General features: G+C 43.7%; 1 protein-coding gene across 1 annotated transcript; it reads left to right on the forward strand.

Moving 5' to 3' along the window:
- The first annotated feature begins 786 nt into the window (after nucleotides 1–786).
- Nucleotides 787–6,687, forward strand: LOC112617042 (spermatogenesis-associated protein 31D1-like). Its single transcript, XM_025373772.1, is given in 6 exon segments — nucleotides 787–972; nucleotides 1,723–1,769; nucleotides 2,356–2,424; nucleotides 2,710–4,324; nucleotides 4,326–6,148; nucleotides 6,150–6,687. Coding segments are annotated over 6 exon segments (4,227 nt in total). The 3' UTR covers nucleotides 6,637–6,687.
- Nucleotides 6,688–12,686: the final 5,999 nt, after the last annotated feature.

Genomic DNA, 12,686 nt, shown 5'->3' on the forward strand with positions numbered 1-12,686 from the left:
TCCCGAGCAGCTGGGACTACAGGCGCCCGCCACCTCGCCTGGCTAGTTTTTTTTTTGTATTTTTTAGTAGAGACGGGGTTTCACTGGGTTAGCCAGGATGGTCTCGATCTCCTGACCTCATGATCCGCCCGTCTCGGCCTCCCAAAGTGCTGGGATTACAGGCTTGAGCCACCGCGTCCAGCCTGCTAACATTAGTCTTAATCATTTGAGACAGTCCCTCTGATTGGAAATTATAAAAACTGACTTAAAAAAAAAAGTAATGTTCAACATTCACCAAACGAAATAAATATAAAGCAAATTTAAGTTTTATATCTGCATTTATGTAAGGCAAAAATATTGTGTAGATGAGATGGATTTGAGGACATATGTGATTCTGAGAGCAGCAAAGCCTGGGTACAACAAATATTCCAGGCAGTATTTCAGGCTTTCAAGGGAGTGTACTTGGTGGGGTCCAAGTTAAGGGCTCCAAACAGTAAAGCGAGACTTGGGTAATGCCTGGTTTACTATTGGAACAAACTGAAAATTCCACTAAGATAAATACATGACATGAAAAAGGATGGACTTGGGAAATGGAGTGGCAGGATAGGGCAAAGGGACCCAGAGAGCCCAGGAGAGTCGGCTGTGCTGGTGGGGTTGGGGCTGTGGACACACCCCCCTTTTGTTGCTCCCTCCACCCTCAGAAACCCTCTGTGACTCTTCCATGCTCTGTGATGCAGGCCTGGGTTTATAGTTAAGCCTGGGCACCCTCAGTGCTCAGTTGCTTCAGGCAGCCGAGCTATTCAGACCATGGAGAATATCCTCTGTTTTCTGAACAGCTATATTGAGACAGGGCTGATCCCTGACTCACATTACTTGGATATTGACCCCACCTTCATTTGTTTGAGTGGGTTGGGGTTGTTTATACTGTACTTGTTCTATGTGGTATTGATCCTGCATTCGTCACCCAGTGAAAAAAATAATGACATCCAAAAGGTAAGGAACTGTGGGTGAACACCCAAGAGAGATGCCCTGTTGTTGTTTCCCAAACCTATTCCCACATTTCTAAATAAGTCTGGTTGGTTCAGAGACATGTCTTACATGGGAAGTCTGAAGAGAGGATAGAGCTTCACTCTTCTGTGGAAGAGGTTGGGCAGACTTATTGGTTCAGGTGGACTAAGGTTTCCATCTGTAGCTCATAGACTACCTATCTGGCTGTGGTGGAGAGTTCCAGGATAAAATCCTAAACACAGTAATTCTGTGGTCCCAGATGGGATTATTTAGAGAGTATGGGCTCTCTGAAGGAGAATAGTCTCTGTTGAAATTTGATCATGAGTCACATTCCCATGTCACTTGTCATTCAACAAAGCCTTCCTTCATGTTGGGCTGACCAGGGGAGTAATGCTGAGAGTCTCTGAGCAGAGGCTGGAGCCAGAGGTCTGTCTCTGGGACACTTGTCCTGTGAGGCAGCATAGATGTGACTGTTGGACTCTGAGTCTGTGCCCTGGATGAGGACTTCTAACTCAGCACATCAAGTGTGGCTCTCACAGAAGAAATCCTCTTTCAGCTTTTCAGAGAAGGAAAAACAGGAAATATTTTATCACCTTCAAAAATTGACAACAGGATCATATTTCTATGAATTATAGTGTCATATAATTCTTGTATAATGAATAAATAAATGAATGAGCTTCATAGAGTGTGAGAGAAGTGTATCCCAGTCTGTCATTATCTTTCTTTTGTTCTCAGCATCAGGGCAGACCCAGGAGGAGAAGGAAAGGTGGAACATTAAAAGGTAATGCCAGCCTGCTCTATCTGAGCTTCAGGGTGACCCTTCCTGTCTCTTTCATGAGGAGTCAGTCCCATGATTTCTTAGAATGTCAGTTACTAGATAGTTTCAGAAAACGCCCTCAGAAGACAGGCTCATGGGAAAGCAATCAGACACGAGACACTACTCATAGTCCCTGCTCTGCCCATTCATGAGCATGATGGAGTTATGGACCTGAGTAATGGGTGTTGCCCAATTGGTGGCCAACTGCGATATTGAGGAAGGACTACTGGTTGGCTTGGAGACACAGTTTCTGTCTCACAACTTTGCAAAAGTACTTTAACTTACTTGATGCTCAGATTCCTCCTGGAGGTAACCACTGATGTCTGTGTTTCATGTGGTGGTTTTGAGCATCACATGGGGTAATGTATATGAAAGGACTTTACTAATGATGCCAAATACAGATCAGAACTTGTGAATATTATCAATAACTATTTGCCTTTTCCTACTGATTCTTGGGGCTATCAGAGTTTAATATCCCAAGGGTCTTCCACAGAGTGACTTCTGTATGATTCCTTGCCTCTATGTTCATTGCATATAATATATTGTTCTGTTTTCCCAGACGGCAAAAGTTTCCAGAGGGAAGTAGAAGAGGAAAGGAAGCTGCTTTCTATTCTGAAAAGGTGATTAATCACACCCCTTCTGTCCTGTTCCCACCCCCTCTTTTTTTTTAGCATGTTTTATTCATTTCAGGGATTCCTTGTAGGCTGCTGTAGTTTTGGGAGTGGGTAGCCATAGGAACGGGTATGTGAATGAATGCTTGTGGAGAGGCTATAGTGAGGTCATATGACCTCATATATGGTAAGGTCATGGGAGGGGGGCAATGTGAAGTGGGCAGCAGGATTCAGGGGGCCCCACCCATGCCAGGCTAATAGATCCTCCTTTCCTTGTTCTGGTTCTGGCTGCAGCTTTGGACCTCCTGTTTCCTGCAGTCCCCTGGGCCAGCATCATGATACCACCCGCTTTCGTCGACTGTTATGCCCAGACCCCCTCTGTCAGGTGTGTAACAGAGCAACTGCTGATATCCAGCGACTGCTGTCTTGGGAGTCCCTGAAAGATGCTGCTCCTTCTGTGTCTCCTTTGACTTCTGCAGCTTCTGCAACTGAGTCATCGTTCACTCTGTCTTCCACCCCCTCAGCAACCCCTCCAGAAGACCTAATATTGTCCCCTCGGCCTAAGCCTTCTCCACTGCCCCAGTTAATTCTCTCACCTGACTTGATCACCTCCTTAGCTGACTTGTTTTCACCCTCATCACTGGGGGACCCTCTGCCACCATAGCCTGTTTCTCCCCTGGATTCCAAGTTCCCCGTAGACCATTCCCCACCCGAAGAGCTTCCCTTTCCCCTTCTCCCACAACATCACATTCAGAGAGCGGAGCCCAACCTCTATCCTGTGGCCAGTATGTCTCTGAACACCATCTTTTCACTTGACTCCACCATATGCCAAGATATTTCCCAGGCCATGAATCCCACTGATTCGCGTGCTCATCATCACAAACCACCAATCCCATCTGCTTTACCATCAGAAGACTGCACTGTGACTCCGTTGAAATCAAGACTCACCATCTTGAAGCCTTTTCCGGAGATGTTATCTCTAGGTGGCTCTGGTGGGACATCCACCTATGCCCCAACAATCAAAGGCATTGACCATTCATGCCCTGCATCTTCAGAATTCTCCTGGTGGCATCCTCATGCCAAGGACTCTTTTTCCTCCAATTTTGTGCCATCTGATTTCATGGAGGAGCTTCTTACCCTTCATTCTTCTGAGGCCTCTTTAGGGTGGCACTCTGTGGCCAACCTCATACAGCCTGTTAACATCTCCTTTGTCAGTCATGACATTCTGGCACTCTTGGAGAGACAAGTCAAAAAAAGGTGTGATTTCCTGATGTGGAAAGAAAATGAAAACAAAGCAGGATCTTTCCCAACACAACTTAGGCCAAACTACCAGCTAAAGTCTTCACGGAAAATGTTAGCCTCAATTGCTGATAAGCATGACTTGGCAGCCTCCCTTACTTTTTGGGCTAGTAAAGGCAAACTAGAGGGGCAGCACATCCATCAGCAGCCCCCATACTCTAAGTGCTTTGAGGACCATTTAGAACAAAAATATGTGCAGCTCTTCTGGGGTCTCCCATCTCTGCACAGCGAGTCTCTTCACCCTACTGTTCTTGGCCAACGTGGCCATTCCTCCATGTTTGTATTCTTCAATGGCATTACAAATACATCTATATCCCAGGAATCCCAAGTACTTCCCCCTCCCCAACCTCTGTCCTTGCCTAATACCCAAGCTCTACCCTTGCCTCAAACCCTGCCCCAAGGTCAGTCCCCACATCTCACTCAGGTCCAGTCCCACGATCAACATCAATCTCCACTCCCAGCCCTACTACCTAGTCCTCTATTCCTGATTAGGATCTGTGGAGTGTGTTTTCATAGACCCTAGAATGAGGCACGGTCTCTTACGCCATCTGAAATTAATCTTCTGGAGTGTAACATGTTGCAGAAAGTGCAGGAAAGTGTGTGGGGAGAGCCTAGGTCAGAAACAACTTGAAAATGCCCTGACAGTATATTTGAGCAAGAAATTTGAGGAAATCAATGAGGGTCGAATGCCTGGGACTATGCATAGTTCATGGCATTCAGTCAAGCAGACAATGTCTCTTGCTGAGGAATCCCACAGCCAAATAAAACATCGAAATATGGCAGCATTGGTGAGTGAGGACCACGGCGTTGATACTTCCCAGGAGATTTCTTTCCTTAGCTGCAACAAACAAAAGATGTTTGAAACTCATATTAAATCTTCCCATATGAAGATGCTGTGGGGCGTTCCCCACAAGGTCCTGGAATACATGGAAATCTTCAAATTGAAAGAGGACCTTTCCAATTCCTTTTCCCATTTCAATTTTCCCTCCTCAGCCACCTTCATTTCACGGGGAGATACCAAAGATGGGGTCTCTAACTCTAATAGACAAAGCACTTTCCAAGGAGGAAAGTTGGGAACAACAAGCTCAGTCCCTGTCCTCGATAATCCTCATCATGTCACCTCACCTGTTGGCAAAGAAAAACCAGAGACTCTAGGAAGACAATTTACTGATGCTGACCATGACCTTATAGAGACAGATTCCAAAGATGGGGCCTCCATGCCCCTTAGAAAAGGCACTACAGATTTTCAAGGAGAAAAGTTAGAAACAACAAGCTCATTCTCCACCCTGGGTCATCCTCAACTGGTCTCCTCACCTATTGATGAAGAAAAGCAGGAGACCCTGAAAAGAGAAATCGCTGATACTGACAATGATCTTACAGAAAGTGTCCCAACACCTGAGGATGGCGGACAGACTTTTCTGCTCCCCGCACACAGCATCATAGACGAAGTCAGTCAGAAACAGACTGTACTGGCCAGTAGATCCAGCGCAGAGCTGCCCATAATGCAAGCTGGAGCTGGCCGTGAGTCAAGGGATAAGAGAGAGAGTGCCTGTAATGTTAACAGGCTTCAGGGCAGTAGAAAGACCTTTCCTGTCACCAATGGGTCGAAGGAGATGTTCAAGGAAGAGGAGAGCTGTGCTCTTCAATCACAAAATAGGAACAACTTGACATCCAGCAAGTCAGGAAGCTGCTTAGAGACAAATGTAAAAACAAGCACATCTCATGAAACTGAAATTTTCCCACCAAGAGTATCAGTTCCCCAAGATCCTAAATCATCATATCTTAAAAATCAGATGCTGAGTCAGTTAAAGTTGGTCCAGAGAAAGGATAGCCAACTTCAGAGCCATTTCACTGACATGTCTCTTGCCTTAGATAACTTGAGTTCCAAGGACTTACTGACTCATCCCCAGGGCATTTCAAGTCGGGACATAGAAACTTCCCAGGTGCTGCATGTCCACTTGGAGGACAGAGGGATCTGTGCGGCACAGCAGCAGGAGCCCAGTGTCCCTACCCATGTCTTACAGAAATGCCAAGTTTAGAATTTTTCACCAGTTACAAAGAGAGTGAGCCCTCTAAGACCCAAGGGAGGAGAGGTTGGTGGAGGGGATGCAGGGTTTGGGACATCCCAACTATCCCAACTCAGGAGAAAGAGCCACGCTATTGATAACAAGACATCAAGGGAGTTGCTTGGGAGCAAATCTTCCCTAACCTTGAAAACACAGCCTCCTCCTGAAAACCTTTTCAGAAAGTGGATGAAGACCTTTTTGCAGCAGTTTAATAAACCCAGCATAACATATGAAGAACAAGAAAGTTCCCAGGCAAAGGATAGCTCCCTGTCATCATCTGTGCAGAATAGAGGTCGAGTTACAAGTAGAGCTGCTCTTACTGGGACTACTGAAGCTCAGAAAATTAGGAAAGACACTGGGGAGTTCCTAGAAGCTGTGGCATAGGCATGGGATAGATGTCACCTGTCCCCAAGAGCCCCTTGCCTCCCCAGTACAACTTGGGAAAGCTAAGCATGGGCCAGATGTGGAGGGCAGAGCAGAGCCTGTCCAGGGCTATCCCCACAACTGCACAGCTCCCTCCCGCAAAGTGACATGTGCCAAATCTTGCAGCCAACAAGCTATCTTTGTTGGCCAGAATTATCCTATAATGATTAAACAGATCATAGACAAGTACAGACAGCCCGAGAAAGTTGAGGCATTTAAGGGGAAGATATTGTGTCAAAGCCATCCCCCATCCATGCCCCACAGGAAGCCTATGCCACATTCAAACCCCACTTGTTGGTGTCATGTCACCCTGGTGTGTCCAGCTGTCCCAACCAGTGCTAAAAGCACTGTGTTCAGTGATGTGCCTTTACCAACTGGACAGAAAACGCTTCCGAAGCATTTCCAGGGAGGAAAATTTTCCCCCACAAAATAATTCACTCCTTGTTGAGAACCTTGACTCTCCCTAATAAATGTTCTAATGAGATTGGTGTCTTTTCTGTGTATTGTGTTGGGAGGTATAGGTTTTGGGCAACCGAAGCTTGTGGTTAGGGAAAGGTAGGAGTTAGTTCAGCTCTTACTGACTCCCTCATTTGACTTTTAAAAGGTGACCAATCCTCTGGAGCTCTTGTGGAGGAAAGAGTATCACGTGCCTCCAAAGGTCCATTTTCTCCCTGATGAAGTCTGAGGAGATGAGCTCTTTTCTACCTCTTTGCTTGAGATTTACTGATACCGTATGGCAGCCTGCACCTTCCTCCCCATTCACTGCTTCATGTCCTTTAGAGCAGTAGGAAGGCAGGCCTTGCATATCTGAAGAGAGGGTCAAAGACAGGTATGTTTTTCAGAAATAGGGGTTTAATCACTGTTTAAAAAACGTTGTCACTGACCACAGCATTATGTAAGTTGGTGGTAGTGTTTGGGGTATTGCTGGTTGGGGTAGGGTGTCAGGAACACTGTGGATGCTGCTTAAGAGTTTGAAAAGCAGGGCATCTTCATGATTTAGGGAAGCACATTTTGACCTCAATGTTGAGGTCTTTCTACTAATAAGTCACTTGGGGAAGTAGTTCCCTTCCCTGTGTATTTCTCCATGCTGCCTGGGTTGATGAAATTTTCACAGAGCAAAAAGATCACCTAGCTATCTGTGGTAGGAATGTTGACCAGGCAACCACCTACCTCCTAGGGTAAAATATAGCTGAGAGTAAGGAAAAGATGTCTTATAATGAATGAGAAAGTAAGAAAAAAGTGAAGCTAGGAAAGGATGGTCATGCTAGTGGAAAAAGGTTTATGTCCCATCATGCCCATATCAGGACCCTTTGTCAATCTGGATCTAGGCACCACCCCGTTGAGGTTTACCAGGGCACTGCTAAGCTGACAGATGCCATTTTGGCAGAAGTGTCCATGGGGCTGTTGTTCCAGGACTAAAACAGTATCTGCAGGGCTGTTGTTAACACGGCATCCCTCTCTTTAGAGAAGGTGATCTTTGTGCCTTCTTTCTAGCCATGTTGATGGCAACATGCAAGATCTTCCCTTAGTGTATATGGTGCACCTATCAGGATGGACGTGTCACTTATGATCTTCATGGGCTTAGTGGAATATAACAGATATTGTCTAGAACACCTGCAGCTCATGATCCAGAGGCGAGTCCTTGACTACGCATGAGGGTTAGAGATATTTGGAGGCTCATTATGAATCTTTACAGAATGCTCCTTATGGCTAAGAGTGTGCACATATACACCCTTAAAATATTAGAGGTCTGAAGAGAAGGCTACTCCATTTATATAGACTGGGACTAATAAATGAGGTGAGCTTTCTAGAGGTCACTTCAGGTAGGTTTTCCAGAAAAGTTTGTGAATGCTTGGTGTCAAAACAAAAGCAAAACAAAACAAATCAAAATAGATGTCCACTACAGCTCGCTCAGTCAACCATCCTTCTGTTTACCTGTCCATGCTTATGCTACTGACCCTGCGGTGTCTGAAGCTTGGGATTGCAGAAATAATTCAGATTTCTTGAAGGCTTTAAGAAGCACAAAATTGGGATGAAGCTCAGGGTGAAGAACTTGTGGAGGTGAAGAATCAGTGACCCGTGGATGCTGAGGGGATTCTCCATGTTCTTCTCTGTAAGCTTGTCTGCTAAATCCCGTAAGGCTGGCAGCCATGCTAACTGTTTTAAAATGGCTGAAGGGGGCCCAGTATTTGGTTTGATTTGGTTCTAAAATGAAGGCTGAGAGTCTTGAAATGAAAGGACAGAGTTGGAGTCTGCTCCTCTACTCACCATGTCGATGAAGGTTGTACCTTGGTATCAGACATGAGCCCCCAGTTTGAAGGGGCTACATTATCTGGGGTATATGACCTGGCATTCATCATCGTGTGTCAGGAAAATTTAGAACACAGACACACATGGGGAGTTTAGGAGCAGAGGTTTAATAGGCAGAAGATAAGAGAAAGAGAAACAGTTCTCTCTATAGACCAAGAAGAGTCTCCAAGTGGAAAAGACTGGCTGGCAGCGAATGCACCAAATTTTATAGTCAGGTTTGAGGAGGCAGTGTCTGACTTCCATAGGGCTCACGGATTGGTTCAATCAGGTATGATGTTTACATAGTGTACGAGCAAGGCTGGTTGCCCCAACCTAATCTTATTACGCAAATGGGCTTTCCAGTTGATCGGTGCCATCTTGTCTGCTCCTTACTGTACATGTGGCTGACAGAGAAAAGAAGATGGAGCCACCATCTTGAACATGTCTAGTCCGCTAGTTCCTGCCAGCATTCATCTGTGCAAGCTCCAAGCTTGCTTGTCTATGTCTGTAGCTTAAATTTACAGGCTGCTCCTTGTTAGAAAATGATTTGGGGCTGCTTCTCTTTAAAAAGAAAAGATTTACTGAGGACTCCCATACCCCTATTATCTGCCTAGGTAATTTCTTCTTAACTCCTGTATCAGCAACATTATAGCCCCAAAGTGAGAACAATTCAAATGTTCACCAACTAAATCAATGGATAAACAAAACATGATATATCCATACAATGGGGTGTCATTTGTCCATAGAAAGAAAAATGAAGTATTAATACATGCTACAACATGAATGGACTTTGAAAACATCACGGTGAGAAGCCAGACACAAAAATCCACATATTGTATGATTCCATTTAGTTGAAATGTCTAGAAATGAAAAATAGATAGAGATAGAAAGTAGATTACTGGTAATATAGGGAGGAATGCAAATATTGAAGAGTGAAGGCTAAGTGAAGCAGAGTTTCTTTTTGGGGTGATGAAAATGTTCTAAAATTGATTGCGGTGATGCATGCACAACACTGTGAATATGCTCAAAGCTGTTGAGTGGTATACTTTCGGTGAGTGGATTGTATAGTAAATAAATTACGTTTCAATAAAAACTTTTTTAAAAAGAAAGTTTGTATAGCAGCTTTATTCATAATTGTCCAAATTAGAAGCAACGGAAATGTCTTTCAGTAGGTAAGTAAACTTTTTTTGTATATCCAAAAATGGAACATCATATGCCATTGAAAAGAAATAAACTGGCAAAACACAAAAAAGGAGGAAACCTAAATGTGTATTATTAAGTGAAAGAACACAATCTGAAAAGGCTGTATGATTCTAAGTGTATGACATTCAAAAATGGGCAAAACTATGAAGGCAATAAAAAGGGCAATGGTTGTTAGGGGCTAGTGGGGAGGGAGGGATGAAAAAAGAGCACAGAGGATTTTTAGGGCAGTGAACTATTGTATATGAGATTACAATAGTGGACACATGTCATTATACATTTGTCAAAACCCACAGAATGTGCAACATCAAGAGTGACTGTTAATGTAAACTATGGGCTTTGGGTAATAGTGATGTGTAATTGTACGTTCATCAATTGTAACAAATGCACCACTCTAGTATGGGATGTTGACAGTTGGGGAGGCTGTGCCTGTGTGGGGATAGACGGTATGTGGGAAGTTTCCCACTTACTTTTCCTGTTGACATAAAACCTCTGTAAAAAATAAAAGTCAATTAAAAAGAAGAAGAGGAGGAGGAGGAGGAGGAGGAGGAGGAGGAGGAGGAGGAGGAGGTTGTTAATATCTCACAAGGCCCAACATCAGAGAGTTGGCATCAACTCTCTGAAGTATTCCCTGAACCCTGTTTTCCCTTCCTCCTGGCAGAAGAATTTTACTTCTTTATCTATCTTCCCATTGTGTATTATCTTTGATTGTTTTACAGCTTTCTGTAGCGTATTTTATTATACTTGTTTGCAGGTCTCACTTCCTGGACTATGACTTGTCCAAGGGCAAAGGCAATATCTTCTTTTATTGATATTTTTATAGTAGTAGGAATACTATGTAGTAAAGTTCAATAAATATTTGTTGTGTGAATGTATGAATAACATCTTATAACTACTGTTCTATTATTTTTTTTTTTTAGAGAAAGTCTCACTCTGTCACCCAGGCTGTAGTATAGTGGCATAATGTCATCTCACTATAACCTCCCCTTCTGGGTTCAATCTATTCTCCTGCCTCAGCCTCCCAAGTAACTGGGATTACAGGTGTCTGCCACCATGCCCGGTTAAGCTTTTGTATCTTTAGTAGAGACTGGGTTTCACCATGTTGGCGAAGCTGGTCTTGAACTCCTGACCTCAGGTGACTCACCTGCCTTGGTCTCCCCAGGAGCCAGGATAGACCTACTGTTTTAAAATATAATTATAGAGGATTTTGCCTCAGAACCTGTTCTGCTTCAGGCTTTTGGGGATCCTGAAAACAGCTGCCTCCAAGTGACTTATCCCAGGGACAGTGGCCAGGATGTGAGGGTGTGAGCATTGAGGAAACTTCCTAGGAAATTGGGAACATATGAAAGTCCTAAATGAATAGTTTATCTATACTGAGCATCCTCAAGTGGTAGCATATTACTCTAAGAGCTTCTGGAAAAGATTCCTCCTTGGAAATAATAAAACCAAGTGCAGTGTGAAATTCCAAGAACAGCCTTCGGGGTGGCAATGTAGGTAAATTGGGAGGATGTCATGGGGCCAAGGGTGAGACAGTCTCATCCTACCAGAAGCCACCTCTGCCACCTCCCAAAGTCTGCCTAAAATGCTTTGGTAGGAGCTTATTAGAAGGCTTGGAGGTAGATGTATGTACAATATGTGAAATGTTTTCCTGGGAGGGATGGCATTTTAAACTTTTATTTTATACATTACTGGAAGTCGTATGTAATATAATTCTTGAAAACAGATTTTAAGAGGGGGCTACAGAAAAAAACTATGAAGACATTGATGCTAAGAGTGGAAAGGAAAAGTTATCTAATGGATGATAGAGTACCAAAAATAGCTTTTCCCTTACTTCCCAATTTTGTCAGCATTTAACGGACAAAGTGAATATTCTTAACCATCCAACTACTTTAATATTAGGGCATACTTTTTACTTTAAGAAATTACATATTAATATGTGTAAAATAAAAGCATTATGAATGTAGAGAATTTATTCATCAGGGCTCTGATATTTACTACTGTCTGATTTAGAGAAGTCACTTACCCTCTCTGGGCTTCGGTTTCATTCACTGATAAAATAGGCACAAGAGGTCAAGGGCAGAGCCCGTGGCTTACAGAAGCTTGTGTCTCCTAGTTTCCAGCAGTAAATATTTATTAGATGAAAACTTGGCTGAGGCTGCATATCAAAGAGAGGAGGAAGGGGCATCTCTTGGCAGATTTTATCCTCAAGGCAGGTTACCTGCTCCTGCATAAATGAAAGGAGACCTGGCCTGAGTTGAAGGCTGTCTTATCCCTTCAGAAGAGATCAGTAACAGTGGTGGCCCATGGGTGTCTAACAAGGAGCTTTATAGTATTAAAAGAAACTTCAGATAAATTAAATTTAAAGGAGTTTAACTGAGCATGAAAGATTTGCGAATTGGTTAGCCCCCAGAATCACAGCAGATTCACAGAGACTCCAGAGGTGCCTCGTGGTTAGAACAAATTTATGGACCAAAAAGGCAAAATGACGTACATGAATCGGAAGTGCAGTACAGAAAGAGTGAGATTGATTACAACTCTGCCTTTGCCTTATTTGAACACAGTTTGAATATTCAGCAGTCTATGAGTGGTTGAAGTAGGGCCGCTGGGATTGGCCAACACTCAGCTATTGTTACAGGTCCATACTATTGAGTTAGGTTTTCAATTTGTCTAACTATTAGGCTAGGTTACAGTTCATCTGCAAGGACTCCAATATACAAGTATGGAGTCCTTTTCATGGCACAATTGTTTTCTTTCACAATAGTTTAAGAAAGACATGAGAAGTTAAGAGCAGTTCAGAGGACAGCTGTCATGATAAAGAGTTTAGAAAAGAATGTGTAGGAAGATGGGTCAGGGATGGGGGATATTGGGATCATTTAAACCTGACAAGACGAGCCTGAATAAAGTATGACAGGTAGTTGGTATTTGGATATTTGCAGGGGTGATTATGTAGAATATAGAGCAGATGTTCTCAAGTTTTTTTGGATGCCAAGGCAC

The sequence above is a fragment of the Theropithecus gelada genome, unplaced genomic scaffold, assembly GCF_003255815.1.
Source record: "Theropithecus gelada isolate Dixy unplaced genomic scaffold, Tgel_1.0 HiC_scaffold_15862, whole genome shotgun sequence".
Taxonomy (NCBI): domain Eukaryota; kingdom Metazoa; phylum Chordata; class Mammalia; order Primates; family Cercopithecidae; genus Theropithecus; species Theropithecus gelada.